Raw genomic sequence first — 21,308 nt, 5'->3', positions numbered from 1 at the left:
TTGATGGTGGTAAGCCCTTGTCTTCCCACGCAGGACAGTACTGCTGTGCACCGTGTCTCTTGCAGCTGCCAAGGCCTGTCTGCATCTCTTCCAAGGGATCTTCAGGCTTCGTGTAGCCCCAGCCACCAGCACTCCTTCCTGTGAGGCACAGCCCTCTGCGTGCTTCTCCTGTGGTGTAGGACCCCTCTCCAGTAGTGCTGAGTGGGCTCCTCTGTGATTCCTGGGTCCTCGTCCAGTGGGTCTCCTGTAGGGGCTGCCTCCTCTTCTTTGGACTCTCTGCCTTGTTGAGGGTCTCCCCTATGCCTCCCCCCTGGGTTGAGTACTCCTGGACCTTGCTAGCCACAACAGCTCCACTTTTGCTTCACTGCAACTTCTGCCTTTGCCAAGGCTTGTTGGTGGCTTTTCCACACCACTGATTGACTTCAATCATCCATCCGGCGAGGACATCGACTTCATTCTCCAGGAACTCTGCGCATGCTCCAGGGCTGCTTTCCTGACCGTCTTCGTCCATATCATCGACCAACTCCTGCATCGACAGCTGGGTGGGTAGCAGCTCCTACTCCTCCTGGACTCTTCTGTGACTTCTGGACTTGGTTGCCTTCTTCCACAGGTCTTCCTCTTCAGGAATCCACCACTGGTTTCTTGTAGTCTTGTCCGAGTGCTGCATTTTCGTCTTTTCCTTCCTTTTAGGGAAGTTTGGGGAAAATCTAGTATTTTACTCCTGGTCACTAGGGGGCACTGTGGTACTTACCTTTGGGTTTCCTAGAACACCCCACCCCAGCTCCCTGCTACACATTCCTCTTACCTAAGTGAGGGTCCTGTGTTCCCATTCCATTTTTTTTAGTATATTGTTTGGGCTCCCCCTATGGTCACTGCTGCCTATTTCCATTTGTTGTGTTTTGTATCACTTTCTATGCCTATTACTACTAGTGTATATATTTACTGTGTTACTTACCTCCTATTGGAGGGCTGCCTCTAATACTTTTTGGTATTGTGTCACTAAAATAAACACACTTACTTTACCTTGCTGCACTCACAGAATAGGCCTCCCAGCCATGTAAAAAAAAAAAAAAAAAAAAAAAAAAAGAACGTGAAGTGGGAGAGAACAACAACTTATCTTCAGTACGGCTCTTTCTGGTAAAATGGATTTCTCACCTTAGAATTATCTCCAGGTGCAAGACTGGACTCAGAAGATTTGTCAGCGTGGTACTTGCGTGTTGGCTTCAAGCAGCTCTGAATCTCCTTCATTCCAGCCAGAAGGGACTCTTTGACCTGCATACGTGCTCAATCCAAGCGCATTGAATTTCTTTCTTGATACTGTCTAGGCCCTCAGACCCAGAACCCAAACCAATTAACTGGGCCAGTGGGCAGACTTCGAATTTGGGGCCTTTTTAGATGGAAAAAGGGCCATTCCTCAGAACGGTGGTGAGGAAGAGCGGTGTTGAATCTGCGGCTAGACGGTATATCCACCAGAAATACCATCATGGAAGATAAATAAATTGTTCTTCTGATGAACAAATATACTTTAACCGTGGATTCCTCACCTTTACTAGCAGTACCTCCCCTGGTGGTGGGACTGTGGAATGGCTCAGACGAAAAAGTCCTGTAGGACCGACGGACCAAAATGTTCTGCCCTTTGGCCCTTACTGTCAAGGCAGTAGTGTTTTGTGAAGATGGACACTGAAGCCCATGTCACAGCTTGACAAATATCCAGCACAAGAATTACATATGCCAACGCATATGGTAGCAGCCTCGGTCTTGGCTGAATGGGCCCTCACTCCTTCTGGTGGCTGCTTTGTAGCCAGTGCGTAGCAGATCTTCATGTAGAGGACTAACCACCTTGATAGTGTCCTTTTTAGGTCTCAGTTAGGCAGTGCATGCATTGTCTCGAGTAGACATGTTATTTACAATCAGTGGGCTTGAACCTGCCCGTGGGTTTACCATCTGTTCGCTCCAATGCCACCCTTGTATCCTTCGTTCCTGTTTGTCCATGGCATGCATGCGTCATGTCTCTTCTTTTGTTTAGCCCTCCTTCAGAGCTTGGCCAAAGCACTTGTGTCCATCCATTGTTCCCATTGTAGGAGCTACCTTTTTGTTTTGGCCTTTGAGCAATCCACACGAGTGCCCGTGTTTTCTCTCGCTCCGTCCTCAGTCTCCTTCCACCTGCCCTCACCCCGTGCCAATTGCCATCACATCTGCATGTAGTCCAACTCTTTATATAGAGTTCATGATTAAAAAACTATTAATGTTAAAGTGAGAGGTAAACAATCAAACTAATTACTGTGCAAGACTGATATTACGGACACATAAATGTGAATATAAATGTATGTGGGCACATATTTAGTTTCCTGCATTCATAAAATGCTTCTTGGCTATATGCAAAGAGACGTGCATGCCCTCATTGGAGGTTTCGTCCCTTATGTTTGTGTTCCTCGTTTGGCTTATAGGGGAACGACTGAAAAAGACCCCTACAAAACCTGCCATTGTGGAACAGAATCGACAATACAAAATATTGCGCATCCCAGTTTACAATAGCTGCACAGATTGTTGCTTCCTTGGAACTGAACAGCCAAGCAAAAAAAAATAATCCTCTTTCGAAATGATCTCTGCACTGAAGCATCGCATAGCTGCCTTTGAGTTGCCAGTTCATCCCTTTCCTATGCTGCTGACAGCGAGACGCGGTTATAATTGTGAAGAGTCTACTGCCTGTGGAGCAGAGCACGGGTAACCATCAGAGCATCTCTTTGAATCTGCATAAACCGGGGCGGTGGCGGGAGCGGAGCTCTGAAGCCGCCACTGGTTGTGGCAGATGTCTGTCCGCTCTCACAGGCAGGCAGGCTCCGCTCCCTCTGCACATTGTCTGTTTCTCTCTGATCAGGTAAGTATGGGCACTATGGAAAGTACTACACAATCCGCCTCTGGCTGCAAGGGTGTGACTTCACCCCCATCTATCACAAATCTTTCCAGGGTCTGAAGTCAGCCAAGATCTGATTTTACCACGGAGCCCAAGAAAAAGCGAGCTGTTTTATCTAGCAAACGTAAAGAAATAAAAGCACCACAAAACCTACTGACTTCAGTTTAGCTATAGCTTTACACTTTATGCTTCCTCTGCGGTCAAGGTCACTGTTTCTCACAAATCTTGTTGAAATGCAGACATAAAATAAGTGTACTCTGGTTCAAAACACGTTTCTTTTGATTGAGTGAATGGGATGAAAGCACAAAAACCTTTCCGCACTGTCATGGTATACTGCTTAGTTATTATATATACATTTAGGTAATGTCTACTTGTATCTTTATAACTGCCTTGACACATTTAATACGAAACAGAAAATACACAAAAATAAAGGGGCAGTCTGTCCTTTTGTGGTCTACTTTCTATCTTTTGTTTGCAGCGCGATCTCGCTTGGCAGAAGTCAAGCGCTTTGCATAACATAGACCCTGTTACAGTTCACTCGTAATGAAACCTATTCATTACGAGTGAACCCTAGCAGCGCGATCGCGCTGTTTTTTTTATTTCAATTTGGAAAGAAAAATCCGATTGGGAGTTTACAACTGCTAATAGCTGTAACTCGGAGAAATGTGAGACCCTAGTGCATTGCAAATGCTTGTTGTTAACAGCAGTGAACATCTGCTCATAAATTGCTTTCCTTCTATGAGCCACTGTCTGCCTCCCTCCCTCCTTCTACCCAGGGCATGGAGTTATGATCAGAGCTTTACACTGTCGAACCGGGATGACCAGGTTCGAGTCCTGGCGTAGACTCAACATCTGGGCACTTCACCTATTCTTCCCTTGTCCGTAAGCAATGCATGCACGCGCGGGCAATCTAACTAGTGCTCGTGGAAATCACTCGGCTTTCGGCCCAGAGGCAAATAGATACTTATTCTCTGGCTAATTTCTATGAAGTGAGACTAGAAAGGGAGCATAAATCACGGCTTCCCTTCCTAAATTGTTTGCTTTTGGGCTATATAGCTAGAATTAAATCATGGATTTGTAAACCTAGGACCTGTAAAGTGCAGCAAATCACCTGTGAGGGTCTCAAGCCGCTGAATTGTAGGCACAGGGAGATTAAGTGATTTGCCCAGAATCACAGAAGGTTGAGCTGATGGCAAGACTCAAACCTAGATCCCCCTCAGCCCATTATACCACAGCCTCTTCCCTCCCTAAAAGACATTAACATTGACAATGCCAATAGCTGTCACATCACCGAAACCTATTGGCTTTATCACTGCTTGTTCTGCATTGTTAGAACTTTCTTCGTCACAGAGAACCACACAAAAAGGTGATTGTCCTCTGCCCAATGCAATGGTCTTTTGTGTGATGATTTAAAAACTTTTGGGGTCGAAATGATGGAGCCTCTCCACTTCCGAGGGGGTGAGGTGAAGCAAAAAACGTTGGACGTGTGATAGACAGTCCAACATAAAATGGAGTGGCACCCTTCAGTAGAAAGGTCGCTCTGGTCCTCAGCAGGAGTTATCATGAAAGGTGGTGTAGGATACCTGGACTGAGAGAGCCTGATATGATATAATCTTCATGAGAAAGACAATGTTTAGAATCAAAAGGTGTAGAAGGCAGCTGTGCTTCAGCTCAAACGCGGTGCACATATGAAAAGAGAAAATTAAGATCCCAGAGTGGTATCATGAAGGGTTTAGGAGGAAATGCATGAAGAAGGCCTTGAAGAATTTGCCTCATAACAGGTAATTTGAACAAGGACAGCAGGTCTGGTAAACACAGAAAGGGCAAACACAATACATACCAGTGCCCACGCCAAGTGTTTGCTGGACCAAAGACAAAACAAACAACAAAGCATCAGACAGTGCAATATGCACTGCAGCTGGTACATATTGTGAGTGCCACATCAGGACACAAACATATCCCAGAGTCTTGCATAAACAAACTTTATGAAAGGACACCAAGCTGCGAGGATCATAAGCACTCCTTCGGGAGGGAGACTGAATGCAGTTAACTGCCATGACTCAAGGTACACACATTGTGGTGTCGATAGCACAGTCCAGGTGCAAGACCCTGCCCTGCTGGTGCAACAGAAGAATCTTCCAAAGTGCAGCAGCCCAATTGGAGGACAGAAGCTCATACCCACAAATTCCGGTTATCGCACTTTCCTTCTCCAATAAGGAGACAATAGGATGACTTCGGCCCCATCGTTCATGATGTTCAGAACTCTGGGCATGAGAGTTACTGTCAGAAATGCATAAAAGAAGGCTGAGAAAGAGCCATCTGGGGAACTCCAGGATGCAAAAGAGCTGACATTGTGCATTCTTATCATTGGCAAACAGACCGAACCAGACTACTACTCATTTTTTAAAGACATCCTGCTGTAACTGCCATTTATGATCCACTAGGCAGCCGATGGCTTGGTTTGTGGCTTTTAAAGAGCCTCCCTGGTGGTGCAGAGTAAGAGAAATGCCCTTCCACTTCATTCAGTTCCAGAGGCACAAGGTCTCCCAGCACAAGGCCCAAGACCCCACTCTACTCTTTTGGTTGCAATACCACATGGCACTAGTGCTGTCTCATTAGTTGAACCAATCCCCCCTTGATGGTCCTTGGTAAAGGTTTCAACACAAATGGGCCTTAACTCCAAACAGGTTAATTTGGAAACAAGTATCCACATGTGACAAGAGTTCTCTGATCTCTACCCCAGCAGTGATGCGTCTTTCACCACTGTCACCTCTGGGTGGGTTAGGGAGAAGGGTCTGTGCTGGTTCAGTGGCAGTTGAGTAGCCACCACTGCAGATCTTTGGCAGTATCCTCTCAAACCTGAATGGGATCTGGCAGCTTCCGCTAGGGCTGGGCCCACTGACGCTTCAGATCCCATTGCAGAACCTGCATATGCCATCTAGCATGGTCGGAGTAGAATGCAGGGGGTCAAAAGGACAAGAAGCCTCAGAGCCACCCTCACTGAGACCAAAACATAAGGATTATAGCCTGATGTGCTGCACTCGCTGATCTGCTAACACAATGTATTCAGGATAGCTCTGATGAAAGGGAGCCTCCCAAAGTAGTTGGGTGTGACTTCTGCATGTTGATGATGATCCCGTATGACAACAGGAAGTTCGGTCATTTGGGGGTGATCCACGACTGATTCTGGTAATCCTACATTCAAAAGCCAGTTAATGAGTGTAGGAAGCTGGACTGGTGTGTGGTGGGTGCCTAAAGTACTTACACCTTGTACCAGGTCCAGGTATCCCCTATTAGTGTTGTGTAAGCAGTGTCTAGAAGTCATGCTCTCTAGAGATAGCTGTGGATGAGCAGCCAAGGCTTATCTAGGAGACAGGCAAAGCTCATGCAATACCACTCTAGTCACACAGCACTTACTCACATTAAAGAAAACACTCAGTGTCACTAAAATAAAGGTACTTTATTTTAGTGACACAATACCAAAAAGTATTAGAGGCAGCCCTCCAATAGGTAAAGCTTTTGAACTGTATTCTAGGAAATCCCATCTTTCGCTAGACCCCCTGAGGGTCTTAGCTTAGGTTTTCGTCTTTTGGATCTTGTGAACCAAAAGGAGAGGAGCAATTCAAAGGCAACTTCAGTACATTTTGCTGCACCTGTGGTTTGGAAGATAAGAGCTGCAACCAGTAGAAGTGATAAATGGAGAATTTGTGGTGATAGTAGCTAGCTCCGCTGTCTCTGGTGCCATCCCAATCATGTTACCTGAAGTGATCACCTCGTTTGTGACAACATCCTGGACAGACAACAAGTGCAAACAAACTTGCAGACATAAAATGCCAGTCACTGTTTGGTAGACCTCACTGCTCAAAGAATCCCTATTTCCTGCTTTTCCTTCTCTGGCAGATTAGATGAAGTAGACCTGAACCTCTATTTTACAGCAACAATCACAAAATAGTCTGCAGAAAGATTTTATTTTGAATAATTCAGGATCTGTTTTCAAGGTCATTATGGAAAATAATTTGACAAGGTGTCCATCACAGGTACGGTTCACTTGGTGATATTCCTGCCATACTACATTAAATTACCCCTTCAACATCTTTAATTTCTAAAAACGAATTCATACAATCAATACATCAACTTCCAAATACAATTTCCATACACACACCAGCATGAACTGCTACATATTTTCTTAGCTTGAACCCTCTCCGACCCAATCACCTGCTTTCATCACATTTTCACAAACATCCCGTTCGTGCCAGTCAGAGTCATAAGCCCAATAAACATCCTAATCATACCCCCACCACGGATTTACTAATGGAATACCTTTTCATCTTAAAATAGAAACGTTTTTAATTATTAAGATTACTTTTAGCAGGGCATGCCACTCCACTGACATTGCTTCACTTCACCATTAAAACTAACCACAATGTTAATGCCTTCAAACAAACATGCATTACCTGTCTCAGGAGGGGCCAGCAGAGCTGAATAGCGGTCCGCTGGCACGTTACACTGTCGTTCCATGCAAGAGAGGTGAACACTGTGACCATCAAGGCAGAACAAATATCCTTTAGAAAAGGGATGTCAAACCATTACAATTAGCTATTAATGGGGCAAAACTATCGTAAGTGCAAACAGAAAATGCATTATGTTGCATTTGAAGGAAAATATAAAACATACTGGTCTGATTTCTTTCAGATCATCTGCTTGACAAATTAAGAGACTTTAGGTGTGGATTTGCACAAAATAAAAAGTATTGGAAGAAATTAATGGTTTAGGCATGCAATGTTTTCCGGTTTGATTTATCAGTGAGTAGTACCATAGTATGGACGTCTCCAATGGTCATGGAATGAGAAAACAGCTTTCAGTACTTGGGTATCTTCTTCACAATATTTAAGTTCTTGATCACATTTCACTTATGACTTGGTAATAATGGCTTGACCAAATACAATCAGCGTATTGTATAACTACTGTGCGAGCACTGTATAAACTACTTAGGATTTGGGTAAGCCCTAAGGAAACTTAAGATGGAAACGGTCTGGTGCCTTGAGGATATTCTAAAGGTGAGGAATCTGCAGTTAGAAGTAACCAACAGAGTCTGCGTTTTATTGTTGCCACCACTAGCTCTACGTAAAGTACTGGATGGCTCTATATCAAGCTTTCTTTTAGAAACAACTTTTTTTTACCTCTGGTGTTGACCTTTTCTTTCTTCTGCAGGTTGTGCTTACCGGAAAGTACCCTCTTTTTAGCATGGTTACCCCACGTTTTGCCTGATGTCAGTGTGTTTTGACTGAGTTCACTGGGACTCTGCTTACCAGGACCCCAGTGACTGTGTGCTCTCCCTCTAAATTTGGTTGCTTGGACTTCACACACCCCACATTTGTCATACTGGTGCCCCCATATAAGTCCCTAGTATACAGTACCCAGGGCATTGGGGCACCAGCGTTTCCCCAAGGGCTGCAGCATGTATTTTGCCTCCCATGGGAGCCCATGTAAAATGTGTTTGCAGGTCTATCATTGCAGCCTGTGTGAAAAGGTGCATGCAACCTTTCACTGTCACTATAGGTCACCCCTATGGGCAGGGTGCAGTTACCTGTGTGTGAGGGCACCCCTGCAAGACCAGAGGTGCTCCCATGAACTCCAGCTCCATTTTCCTGGACTTCGTGATGCGGGGATGCCATTTTACGCGTGTACTGGACATAGGTCACAACCTATGTCCTGCTACATAGTGTTAACTCTGAACCTGGGCATGTTTGGTATCAAACATGTCGGAATCATACCCCCATTACTGTTGCCAGTATTAGTTGTATGATTCCATGCACTCTGGGGGCTACTTAGAGGACCCCCAGTATGGTCCTACCAGCTTTCTGGGGTTTTCCGGTCAGCCCACGCTGCTGCCACACCTCAGATGGGTTTCTGCCCTCCTACTGCTTGATCAGCTCAAGCCCAGGAAGGCACAACAAATGATTTCTTTACGGAGAGGGTGGTAACACCCTCTACCTTTGGAAACAGATGTTCCATGGCTTGGGAGGGGTAACCTCCCCAAGCCGCTGGTATGCTTTAAAGGGCAAATGTGGTGCTCTTCTGGCATAAACCAGTCTGCACCAGTTCAGGGACCTCTATTCCCTGCTCTGGTGTGGAACTGGACAATGGAAAGGGGAGTAACCACTCCCCTGGTTCATCACCTCCCCAGGGGTGGTGCTCAGAGCTCCTACAGCTGATCACTTGATTCTGTCATCTTGAATCTAACGTGGGTAGAGGCCTCTGGGAGCATCTTAGTGGCCAGGTCAGGCAGGTGACCTCACAGCCCTCTCCAGGTAGGTGGTCACCTTACTAGGTGACCAATTCCCCTTTCAGGGCTATTTAGGGTCTCCCTCTTGGGTGGGTCCTCAGATTCGAAGTGCAAGACTCCAGCAGGACTCCTCTGCAACGTTTACTTCAACTTCTGGCCACTGGAACCACAACTGGACTCCACAGGAGACTACAATCTGCAGCTACAGCAACGACTCTGCTCTACAACATTGTTTCTCTGGCTCCTTCCAGCAAATGCAACATTTCCCCGGCTGTGCATCCTCCGAGGGCAGCAAGTCTTTAGCTTGCACCAAGAAGCAAGAAGGAATCTCCCTTGGAGTGAAGGAGTCACTCCCCTGCATCTGCAGGCAGCAATTGCAACGACGACCCGCTGCGTTGAGCTCCTCTCCTCCAGAGCTGCGTGAATCCTGCATCACGGGTGGTGGTCAAGAGTGGTCACCTTGGTCCTCTCTACCAGCTGTCCAACTTGGGAGATGGTAAGCCCTTGCCTCTCCACGCAGGACAGTACCATGTGCAACAAGTCTCTTACAGCTATCGAGGCTTGTTGGCATCTCCTCCAAGGGATCTTTAGGCTCTGTGTAGCCCCAGCCCTCTTCCTTGCGACGCACAGCACTCTGCGTGCTTCTCCTGCGATGTGGGACTCCTTTCTAGGTGTGCTGCGACAGCCTCACCACAACTCCTCTGCTTGCTGCCCGTGGGCCATCTGTGGGGGTTGCCTCTTCTTCTGACTCTCCTGGTCGCTGAGGGTCACCCGGGACTCCCTTCCGTGGGTTGCGTCCTCCTGGACCTTGCTGGTCCCCGGCAGCTCCACCTTTTTCCATTCACGACATTTGACTTTGCCAAGGCTTGTCGGTGGTTTTCCCACACCACAGACCGACTGCAATTCTTCATCCAGCATGGGACGTTGACTGCATCACTCAGGAACTCTTCAGCTGCTCCAGGCCTGCATTGCTGACCGTCTTCGTCTCACTGTCGACGAGGTCCTGCAGCCACAGACGGGTGGGTAGTGGCTCCTGCTACCACTGGACACTTCAACGGAAACTGGACTTGGTCTCCTTTTCCAGGTCTTCCTCTTCAAGGATCCACTTTTGTCTTCTTGCAGTCTTGTTTGGGTCTTGCAATATCCTCCTCTGCAGTCCTTCTGGTGGGTTTGTGGAGAACCAGTTACTTACCTCTTTTCTCCTGGTTGCTGGGTTGGGTGGGGTGGTGGGGGGCACCCTGGTTCCTAACTTATGGGTTTCCTAGTTCCTCCAGCTCCCCTCTACTGATTCCACTTCCTTGGGTGGGGGCCTGACGTTTGCATTCCACTTTCTCAGTAAATGGTTTGGTTTATTTTATACTTTTCTTTTTGATAGTTATCTTTGCTTATGTAATTTCCCCGAACACTGGGAAAAATAATCCCAAGCCTCTGATCTGATCTAGAAAATCTGAAATGCCAAATCAGTGGCACCATACAGCACCAAAGAGACTCCAATCTCCACGGTTGTACTTTCAGTAAGGCATGGCACCAAAGATGCAACAAGCTCTGTCAATCCCCCTTCACATCTATTTCTACTCTCCATGACACAAATGCATGCAAACAAATTACACGTTTACGGAATTTAGAAAAGGATTGTAAAGAATATGTAGCTACAGTTTACGACTTAAAAAAAGACTATGGAAGACAAGTGCATTTTCCAATATATCATTTGTACTGTAGGTTCCTCGTATTTTCAATCTTTTTACCCTCAGAGTCTGCATATAAAAAGGTGAGTTGGCAAACTAAAAAAACAAACGAAAATGAAAACATCAAGTTTATTGTTAAAAGGATTCTTTTAGTCCTTGTGCTCTTTCGTCAGCCAGTGGTTGGTATAGTAGGTACCCTCAGACGACCGGCAGTAAATCTAACGTTTTGGGGGACTTTATAGTAAGTAGTCCTTTTTAACTACTCTGCTTTTGAGTGGGGCTCGCCAGTCCTTTGTCAGAAACCTTACACTATCATGGAAGTGTGTCCTTGACCCAGGGATAATAGTATCACTTACCAGCACTTGCTCCAATTGCAGTTCCCGGCATGCCAGGCTCTACATTCTAACCTTATCACTACTGCAGAAGACCATTTCATTTAGATTGCTACAGTAATTTAACTATCTCAGTGGTCAAGCGCCTCAGTAGTCTATACAGATCATGCTGGAGAAGCTGCACCCTTTACTTGCATACTGATGTCAGAAGCATGCAGCAAGGCAGCAGCTCTCACAGAACGTCTTCAGGGATTTTTTTTTGTTTCTGAAAACAGAAAACTGCATGCACCAGATTATTAACTGTTCCAAAGGTTCAAAGTTGTCCTATCACAATACCAAAAGGTCCTTCAGAAACTGGAAACTAAGAACAGGTTTGAAAATGATTTTTTCCAGTCCTTATCAACCATGTTCTTTAATAAACATGGAATCTGCACTTTCTGAGATACAGGGTTACTGGTGCCAATGGCTTTGTAAAGAATTTGGTCAGGCCTAAAGCCAGGATCTTGAACTTTAAACAGGAACACTCAAAACAACATCTGAATACCATTTGTGATACTGGTGTGTACTGCTTTCTTTCTTATGCATTTAGTTGGGTTGTCTAAAGTATATAATATGACCGAAGCCTCTTACTTTTTGTGCTCTACCAAGTACTTGTAATATATACAAAGATTTTTATCTTCCTTTAGCAAACTCTATGCAACATCCTTTAGGAGCAATTTACATTCGGACAAAGAAGCCTTCTACCTTCGCAGAGGGAGAGTTCTGTGACCAATTAAATACATACTTATATCACAATAGCCCTATTGAGGCAGAGGATAATAGGCTGTATAATGATCAGCTGAATTTTAGTAATTTCATAGACGACGTTGAATGGGAGCAGGCTGAAGCTGGCTCAGACATCAGAACCAGCACCGGATCTTCTTCCTGTGTAGTAGATACCAGCTGCAATGAGAGCAGCAGGACACAGAGGTCATGTGATGTGAACCAACTGTCACCTTTCCTTCACCCCTGAGGCATGGCGGGATACTGGAGGTGCTCAGGGTCTTAAAGGCACGGTGCCAAAGTTTTTATGGTTCTCCTGTGTTAACCTGCATGCAGCCTATTGGCTAAGAATGCTCCATTGTTTTTCAACGTAGTTTTTTTCTCTTTTTCTCTAGAGTTTACTGCTGCTTACTTCCCTAAGTCCAGTTTTTGGGGCTTAGGTAGATATTTATTCTCTATGGTAATTTTATAATATATAAAAAAAAATTTAAAAAAACTTCATAGAAATAAAGCATTTTAGCCTGTTTTAACATTATAGCCTGCATTGCTGTTTTTACACATGTATAATATGTGTGTATTTTATATATGCTCCGGGGTCCCCGCACAAGGGCGGGAATATTAAATGTTTATGACTATTGATGAGGATCCCCTGGAAGAGAACCAGTTTTATGCAGGTGGGAATTCAGGAAGTATAGAACCTGCAGGTATAATTAACCATCAGCAAAGTCCTTGCTTGCACAGGACAAGTCATCCCTTTATGCTCTTCCGCTGCGTAGCTGGCACAGGTAAGAGAGAGCAAAGTCTGTACTTCGGCACGTATGATAAAGAACAAGCAATAAATACACTCCCTTCTGTGTCATCTACAACCAAATGCAACTAAATGCAAGCACACCATACTCTCAAAAGGGAGCACTTGAACTGGTGCTTGGTTATGTATGCATGTATGTGGTATTTTTATGGTGCAACCTAGCCAGTGCAGGTTTGGCTGTAGAACCTCTCCTGTAGCTGCAACAGAAGATTCTCCGGAAGGGGCAGCCTGATCGGAGGACCAATGACTCATGCTCAGGAGCTCGGGATACCAGACACTCCGCACCCCATTCAGGGCCACAAGAATGACTAGGGCCTGGTAGTTCCTGATTTTCTTGAGAACTCTGAGCAGGAGTGGTATCAGCGGTAAGACGTACAGGAAGCTGGAGGTCCACTCAAGACAAAAGGCGTCTCTGAGCGAGAACAGACTTGGAAGCTCTAGTGTGCAAACCTGCTGACACTGCATATTTGCGGCAGTGCCTGGAGGATAGGTCCAAAACTGCACTGTGCCCATAACAGCCCTGACGTGGGGAGCGTCAAGGTGTGACTTTGGTGCGTTGATAGAGAACCCCAGCAATTGCAGGAGGTTCACCAGAGCCTGGTGGTGGCAGACGACTGCTTGGGGCAAGCTCGCCTTCAACAGACAATCGTCGAGGTAGGGAAAGACTGGTACCCCCGACCTCCGCAGATGTGCTGCAACCACTGCCATCACTTTTGTGAATACCTGAAGCTGCACGTATGCCAGGTAAGGCACAGTTTTGAAGTTAACGAAGTGGCAGGTTTGTTAAAGCTGCACATTGTAAATATTTACATTAATTTCAACTTGAGAAGGAAGTCGGGCTTAATGCAACGAGCTGTTTGATACCATGAAGTGCCTACTTTGGTCACAACGTTTAGGAATTAGCACAGCGGAGGGGTCAGTGTGTAACCCCTCACTTGCCAACTGGGCGACCAAGTCTTTCCACAGCAAAACAGTAGTTCTGCATGTTTTATTGCCAGGACGTGTAAAGCACATTTCCTGCCTGTGTAGCATTTTGCACACTGCCTTTAGGACTCAGTAAACCTGACAGAGGGGTGACTTAAACACACACATGTCCAGGGGAAGTGGTGGCTTTCCCATTGCTGCCAAGGGCAAAGTTGGCTAGCAGTGCACAACTGCTCTACCAGTCTGCATTTGCGGAATTGGGGATCTGTTTTACTTGGGAGGACCTCAATAGTTGGCACAATCAGTGCCGCAAGCCCTGGGGTACCCCTTCTAACTCACATGCCCTCTGTACCAGGGTACCATTTACTAGGGACTTACAGGTAATTTAGCCATTTCTCATTGAGTACTACCAAACTGACAAACACTTTAGAGTCAGGGCACTGGCACTGAGGTATGGTTAGCAGGCCTCAGGGCACTCCGAGTCGGATCCTGGCAATGGTTATGCTGGAGCAGATGATACAGACTCTGGAATGTGACTGGGTTGGATCTGCTAGTCCTGAGATTACATAGCCTTAGGCTGTGCTGGCGTAGAGATTATAGAAGGCAATCTTTGATCATATCTTGGATCATGCTATGCAAGGTTGCCAGGAATTCAAGAGCACCTGCACCAATGATATCACTGGAGATTATGTCTGATCTTCATAACTATGAGGAGGCATTAGTACAGGTTCCTCAATAGTATTCTTACATCTGCATAAATGACCTTTATTCAGCAACATTTTCTAGATACACATAATGAATAAGAGATCCACAGGGTTTGTAGCCCTCTGATCTTCAACTTGATCATCACTAACCGCACCAATGTGATCCAGGTCTTGATATTCCACTTCTTTGTTCTGAAAAGGCATACTGCAAAATCTCCCTTGAATGTTGTAGTGTGATTAGAGTAACTAGGCACGACTGAAGCAGCGTGAAAAGTGACAAGTTTGTGAGAAATATGTTTTTTATTCCTTCGGAGTGAAATCAAGGTCTGGGGTCACTGAGCTCAATGCTTTGTGGGTATGTTTCTTGAGAGACTCACTGCCCTCTACCTCTTATTACACTGATGGCTTGCCAGAAGTCTGAAACTTGGCAGGATTAAAGGGTCTTTAAGCCACTGTGCAAGTCTTTGACTTTTACTTATCTGACAGGCTTCAATCCATTCTTTTGCACTCCAGAAAAGGACACCTCTGCTTTTCCGCAAAGACTGTCAGGGCCCGCCATTACTTGAAGTTCTTCTGAGTCTCGTGAAGAAAGTCATATTTATGGCACAAGCCTTAGGATTATGCCCAGGGTTTAAACCGTAAAGGGATCTAGTACGTGGGTCATCAATATAAATCAATGTTTTATCAAGAGTTTTAAACAGACATTTTGTCTCAGGAACCTCCGTTATGATCCACACCAGGTGCCTAGAATGTAGCAAAATGAAGGTAAAGGGTTCTAAGAGAAAGTTACTAAATTCAAGTAAAAAAACTGCAGTTTAGGTTGAAAGAGAGAACTCCATAGAACTCCCTATCGCTAAATGTGCAGGGAAAAATATGGCATCTGGAAGCCTCTGTCAAAGGAAGAGTTCTTGATCGCATTACTGGATTGTCCAAAGCTCCAGTCACTTGAGGCTTAGAGACTTCATGTTGTCTATGGCTGTTTTTAATTTTATTGAGTTTAAGTGTACACCCCTGCGTTAACACTGACTACCAAGGTTTACCAGCCGAATAACAAGAAATAATTCAAGCATGTGAATATATGTAAGACCCAATGCTGTAGAAGCTGCCAAATCTGAAATATTAAACTTATGAATTGTTTCAGAAACATTAAATGCAAAGAACAATTAAGCAACAAATCACCTCTTCTTGCATTAGAGACACTCCAAGCTCTGAAAGTTCTATGTTTTCCTCCACGGAAGGTTGAGGCGTTTGCACTACCATCACATCATCATCATCATCATCTAGAAATTAAGAGGCACAGAGGTTATTAGCAGGGCATGTGACTGTCGAGGTTAATGCTATACAATGGTCCATTTCTCTAAAGCCCGATATAAAGACAAATTAAAGAAAGACAGTTTTCTTCATACTTCTTACTTTATCAGAACTTTACTGAGTATTAAAGGAGGTAAGGATATGCAGGAGGCTAGAAAACAATAGTGCCATTGAGAGCAAGGAAAGGCTCATGAAAACCTACAATTTAGACAAAACATGTATTAAGGTTGAAAAACAAGTTACTTACCTTCGGTAACACCTTATCTTGTAGAGACTATCTAATTGTAGTTTCCTTACCGTTGAATTCTCCCCAGGCCTCAGACTGATTCCAGAAGATTCTTCGTAAGCAGTACCCATGCCCGCCGGTAGGTGTTGATCGGCTCTGCATACGTCGCCGTCCACGCCAGAAATGACACTGCAGTACCCATATAGGAACCAACCAGATGCTGCAACGTCAGTTACTTTTCGTGACTTTTCACAACAGAAGCACAGAGCCATGAAGTACACTGGCATGTCCAAACTATGGCCCTGAAAAGGTGATCCCTGTCCCTAGAAATCTGCAGGGAGGGGCAGTAAGGAATCTGCAGCTAGATATCATTTCTACAAGGTAAGGCGTTTCCGAAGGTAAGTAACTTGTTTATCTGATAGACTTTTGGCTGCAGATTCCTTACCTTCGAATAGATACCCAAGAAATACCATCCCCAGAGGTGGGTCTTGCAAACCAATTTCAAACAAGAAAGTTCTGCAGGACAGAATGGACAAAATGTGCATCCCTATGGACCTGACTGTCCAGGCAGTAATATTTAGTAAACGTGTGCAGAGAGGCCCACATTGCTACCTGGCAGATGTCCAAGAGGGGACCTCTGCGTGCTAACAGTTGTCACATATTTAGCTCTGGTGGAATGAGCATGCAAGCCTTTAGGAGGCTGCTTTTTGGGCAGTGCGCAGCAGATCTTGATGCAGAGCATGACCAGACGGGAGATGGTTCGCTTCTGTACCACCCTACCTTTCTCTGCACTGCATTCCCCACGAAGAGTTGGTCGTTCACCTAGACCTAATGGGTATGATCAAGATAGAAACACCAACGTTCTTTTTGGATGCAGGCGGTGGAGTCTCTCCTCTTCCTTAGAAGGATTATTGGGGGGGGGGGGTGGGGGTGCATAAAAAGTAGGCAGGCCAACTGATTGGCCTACACGAAAGGGCATGACCACCTTTGGTAGAAAAGAGGCCCATGTGCAAAGCGGCGTGGATGTTAAGGCCTGCAGCCCACTCGATCGGCAGTTGTAATTGCCACAAGGAAGGCTGCTTTCAAAGTGAGAAGCCTGAGGGAATAATTGTGGAGAGGCTAAAAAGGAACATACATCAAAAAAGTTAGAACTAAATTAAGGTCCCACTGAGGGAAAATAAATGGGGAAGGCGGAAGAGACTGAATAGGACCCTTGAGGAACCTAAGTACACAATAGGAGACTTAAAGAGGGTTGATTAGGCATTCGCATAGACAGCAGAATGGCAGACAAGCAGCCCCAAGAGTGCCCAAAGGAGAGCCCTGATGGGAAAGGGAAAGAAGGAAAAGTCAAACCTCAGAAAGAGTGACCAAGAAACTTTTCTGTGCACCATGTCCCAAATTTCTTCCAATGGCAGGCAAATATCGTTTTGTTGGAGGGATGTCTGGCTACCAAGTTGACATTACAGACTTCAGCAAGAAGACCAAAAGCTGTCAATTGCGGCCTTCAATCTTCACGCAAGGCTGCCGCCACGAGTGGACAAGTTCAGGTGAAAACCCTTCCCCTGCTGCTGCCACAGAAGATCAGGAAGTGGGTAGTACGATTGGAGGTCATGCTTAGTAGCTTGGAATACCAGACTCTCTGTGCCCAGTCTGGAGACACAAGGATGACTTGGGCATGGTTGTTCCTGATCTTCTTGATACAGGTGGAAAGGCATACCGGATTTCTGAGTTCCATTGGAGACTAAAAGCATCTGAGTGAGAGCATCCTTGGAAACTGCAGCATGAAAAACTGCTGATATTGCGTGTTCTCAGTAGTGGTGAACAGATCTAACCAAAGCGAAACGGGTAGTAGTGGTTCAATGGGTGCACTTCCTAAAGTAAATCCAAAGTACTAAACAATTGTAATTCAAGTCAGGAACAGTCCAAATAAGTTGAAGCGCGGAGCTGAACAGTGGTGTATGTTCTACTGCCCAAAAAATATACATAGGTGTCCACAAAGGTGACAACAAACATCTAGTTCTGGAAATACTGCAGCACGCCCCAGAGGTCCATAGTAGCAAAGCCAAACCACTGAATTCGGCTGTGGTGCGATCTGTTTATTGTTCGTATGAAGGTCAAATTGACAAGATGGACATGGTGGTTCCACAATCCCAGCCAACACATGTTTCGTCACGTTGGTGACTTTTTCAAGGCTAGTTAAGTAAAAGACGTAAGAATCGCATAAACAGCATGGAGTCCAAGGGTAGGAGCATTCAAATGTCTCACTGGTAATTAGAATGTCTATAGAGACAATGTAGAAGCGGTCACAGCTTAATGTGGCAAGAGCAAGTGATAATCCATAGTAAGGAGACAACCATGATAAGTCTGTGCCTAATGTAAACTGCAGGGTGGTGAGTGGCGTCCAGAAACTGCTCTTGCCACATTAAGCTGTGACTGTTTCTACATTTACTCTATAGACATTCTACTTACCTGTGAGACATTTGAATGCTCTTACCCTAGTACTCCATGCTGGTTACCTTCATATGAACAAAAAACATATCGTACTACAACCAAATTCAGTGGTATGACATTGCTACTATGGACTTCTGAAGAGTGCTGCAGTATTTCCAGAATTAGCTCTAACCAAGGCGCTCCCCCCTGCTGAAAGAGACCTTACGCCACCTCCGGACTGAGATACCATTTGTGATCCGCTAGGCATCTTTGGCTGAGTTTTCTGCTCTGGCATTCAGAAAGCCCACCAGGTGTTGAAACACCAGGGATATACCTTGCTGTTCCAGCTATGTCAAGAGTCACAGAGCCTCGTGGCAAAGGGTCCACGACCCCACCCTATACTGTTTGTTGCAATACCACATGGTGCTGGTGTTGTCCGTAAGCACCTGCACTGCCCTTCCCTTGATGGAGGGTAGAAGGCTTTCAATGCCAGTCAGATCGCCCGGAGCTCCAGCAGGTTGATGTGTAGTCCGGATTCCGCCAGAGGCCAGATGTAGGAAACCAGGCTTTTTGCAGGTTGTCCCCTCACTTTTTGGTCCCATTTGAACTACTAGTGCTGGTTTGCAACTCTGACAGTGCACTGGGTCCCTGCTTACCAGGTCCCTGTGTCAGTGTTCTTTCCACTAAAGTGTCCAATGTCTAACTGTACCCAATTGGCAAGAACCTTAGCACCCTTGTAAGTCCTTGGTAAATGGTACCCCTGGCACAAAGGGCACGGTTACTAAAAAAGGGCCCATAAAGGAGGCAGCATGTTTTATAACCCCCTAAGGGACCCACACACATTGCATGCAGACTGTGTAGGAATCTGGCTCTGTATATATTATCTCAAAGTGAGAGATAGTGTGCACAGAGTCCCGGGGTTCCCCAAGAGGCTTGACCGAGGCAATCATAGATAATACTAATGCTCTATTTGTGGTAGTGTGGTCGAGCAGTTAGGCTTATCAGAGGGTAGGGTTAAGCATTTGTTGTACACACACAGGCAATAAATGAGAACACACACTCAATGACTTAACTCCAGGCCAATAGGTTTATATATAGAAACATATTATTTTCTTAATTTATTTTAGAACCACAAGACTCAAATTGCAGGTAAGTACAATAAATGTAAGGTACTTTGCATAGGTATAGATATGACTGAATCAAAACAGTAATGTACACAGTTTTTCATAAAATGGCAATAAGCTTTTTTAAAAGCAGACAGTGCAAAATTCAACAGTTCCTGGGGCAGGTAAGTACAGGTTGGTTAATACGGTAAGAAAAGCACTTACAAGTTCAGCCTCCGGGGCATAGGCAGCCCACCGTTGGGGGTTCAAGTCAACCCCAAACACCCAGCACCAGCAACACAGGGCCAGTCGGGTGCAGAGGTCAAAGAGGGGCCCAAATAACATAGGCGTCTATGGAGACAGGGGGTGCTCTGGTTCCAGTCTGCTGACAGGTATGTACCTGCGTCCTCGGGGAGCAGACCAGGGAGGATTAGTACTGGGGGGGAGGTGGGGGCGGGGAAATGGACATGTAGGCACACAAAGCACACCCTCAGCGGCACTGGGGCGGCCGGGTGCAGTGGGCAAACAAGGTGTTGGGTTATTAATTGAAATCGATGGAGGGACCCGGCAGGGCACAGGGGGGCTTCTCGGGCCAGCCACAGACTGGGCAAGGGTGAGGGCCACCTGCTGGTCACTGCTGCACCAGTGGTTGGTTATTCACGAGCCTGGGGGCTGAAGGTGCAGTGTTTCTTCCAGGCGTCGGGTTTCTTTTTACAGGGCAGTTGTGGTCAGGGGGATCCTCGGGATTCCCTCTGCAGGCGTTGTCGTGGGGGTGCAGAGAGGTTAACCCAGGGTGGACACATCGTCGTTGGTTTCTCTCGACACGGGCCAGGGGTGTCGGTGCAGAGTTATGGGGACTCACGCTTCTGGGGTGAGGTGTGAATTCCTTTAAAGATGGTTTCTTCTTGCTTGAGGTACACAGTTCTGCTGTCCTCAGGAGTTCTTGGTCCTTTGCAGTTGCAGGGCAGTCCTTTGAGTCGGCAGAGGTCGCTGGGCCCGCAGGATGCGTCGCTGGTGCAGGTTCTTTGAATCAGGAGACAGGCCAGTAGGGCGCTGGGGCCAAAGCAGTTGTCGTCTTCCTTCTTCTCTGCTGGGTTTTCAGGTTAGCAGTCCTTCTTTGTAAGTCGTCAGGAATCTGATTTCTTGGGTTCAGGGTCGCCCCCTAAATACTAAATCTAGGGGTGTGTTAGGGCTGGAAGGCAGTAGCCAATGGCTACTGTCCCTGAGGGTGTCTACACCCTCCTTGTGCCTCCTCCCTTTGGGGGGTGGGGGAGGTGCACATCCCTATTCCTATTGGGCTAAATGCTCCAAAGCAAGATGGAGGATTTTGTAAGGAGGGGGGGTCACATCAGCTCTGGTCACCTTAGGGGTGGACCTGGCTGAGGGGGTGACTCCTTGTTTTTCTCATTATCTCCCCAGACTTGCCGCCAAAAGTGCGGGCAGTGTCTAGGAGGGGGGGGGGGGGCATCTCCTGGTGTTACAGTTCCTGCAGAGGGAGGTGTGAAGCACCTCCACCCAGGACAGGCTTTGTTCCTGGTCACAGAGTGCACAAAGGCACTCATCCCATGTGGCCAGAAACTGGTCTGGAAGTGGCAGGCTGGCAGAGACCAGTCAGCTTAGCACTAGTAGTTGGGCTGGTGTGCAGTGGGCATCTCTAACATGTCCTCTGCGTGCATTTCTCAATGAATCCCAGACTGGCATCAGTGTGGTTTAATTGTGCTGAGAAGTTTGATACCAAACTTCCCAGTATTCAGTGTAGCCATTATGGAACTGTGGAGTTTGTGTTTGACAAATTCCCAGACCATGTACTCTATATGGCTACC

At 46.1% G+C, this 21,308-nt stretch overlaps 1 protein-coding gene across 1 annotated transcript in view; it reads right to left on the bottom strand.

Moving 5' to 3' along the window:
- Positions 1-21,308, bottom strand: part of LOC138296834 (exportin-5-like) — a 723,294-nt gene that overhangs the window by 49,399 nt on the left and 652,587 nt on the right. The window contains exons 27-28 of the mRNA XM_069236301.1: positions 15,595-15,695; positions 7,369-7,476 (exon numbers count right to left, since the gene is read on the bottom strand). Coding sequence (XP_069092402.1) covers positions 7,369-7,476; positions 15,595-15,695 — 209 coding nt within the window. The remainder of the gene's footprint in view (positions 1-7,368; positions 7,477-15,594; positions 15,696-21,308) is intronic.

This window comes from Pleurodeles waltl, chromosome 5, assembly GCF_031143425.1.
Source record: "Pleurodeles waltl isolate 20211129_DDA chromosome 5, aPleWal1.hap1.20221129, whole genome shotgun sequence".
NCBI lineage: Eukaryota > Metazoa > Chordata > Amphibia > Caudata > Salamandridae > Pleurodeles > Pleurodeles waltl.
The sequence above is the reverse complement of the archived record's forward strand: the minus strand, read 5'-3'. Positions and strand labels throughout refer to the sequence as shown.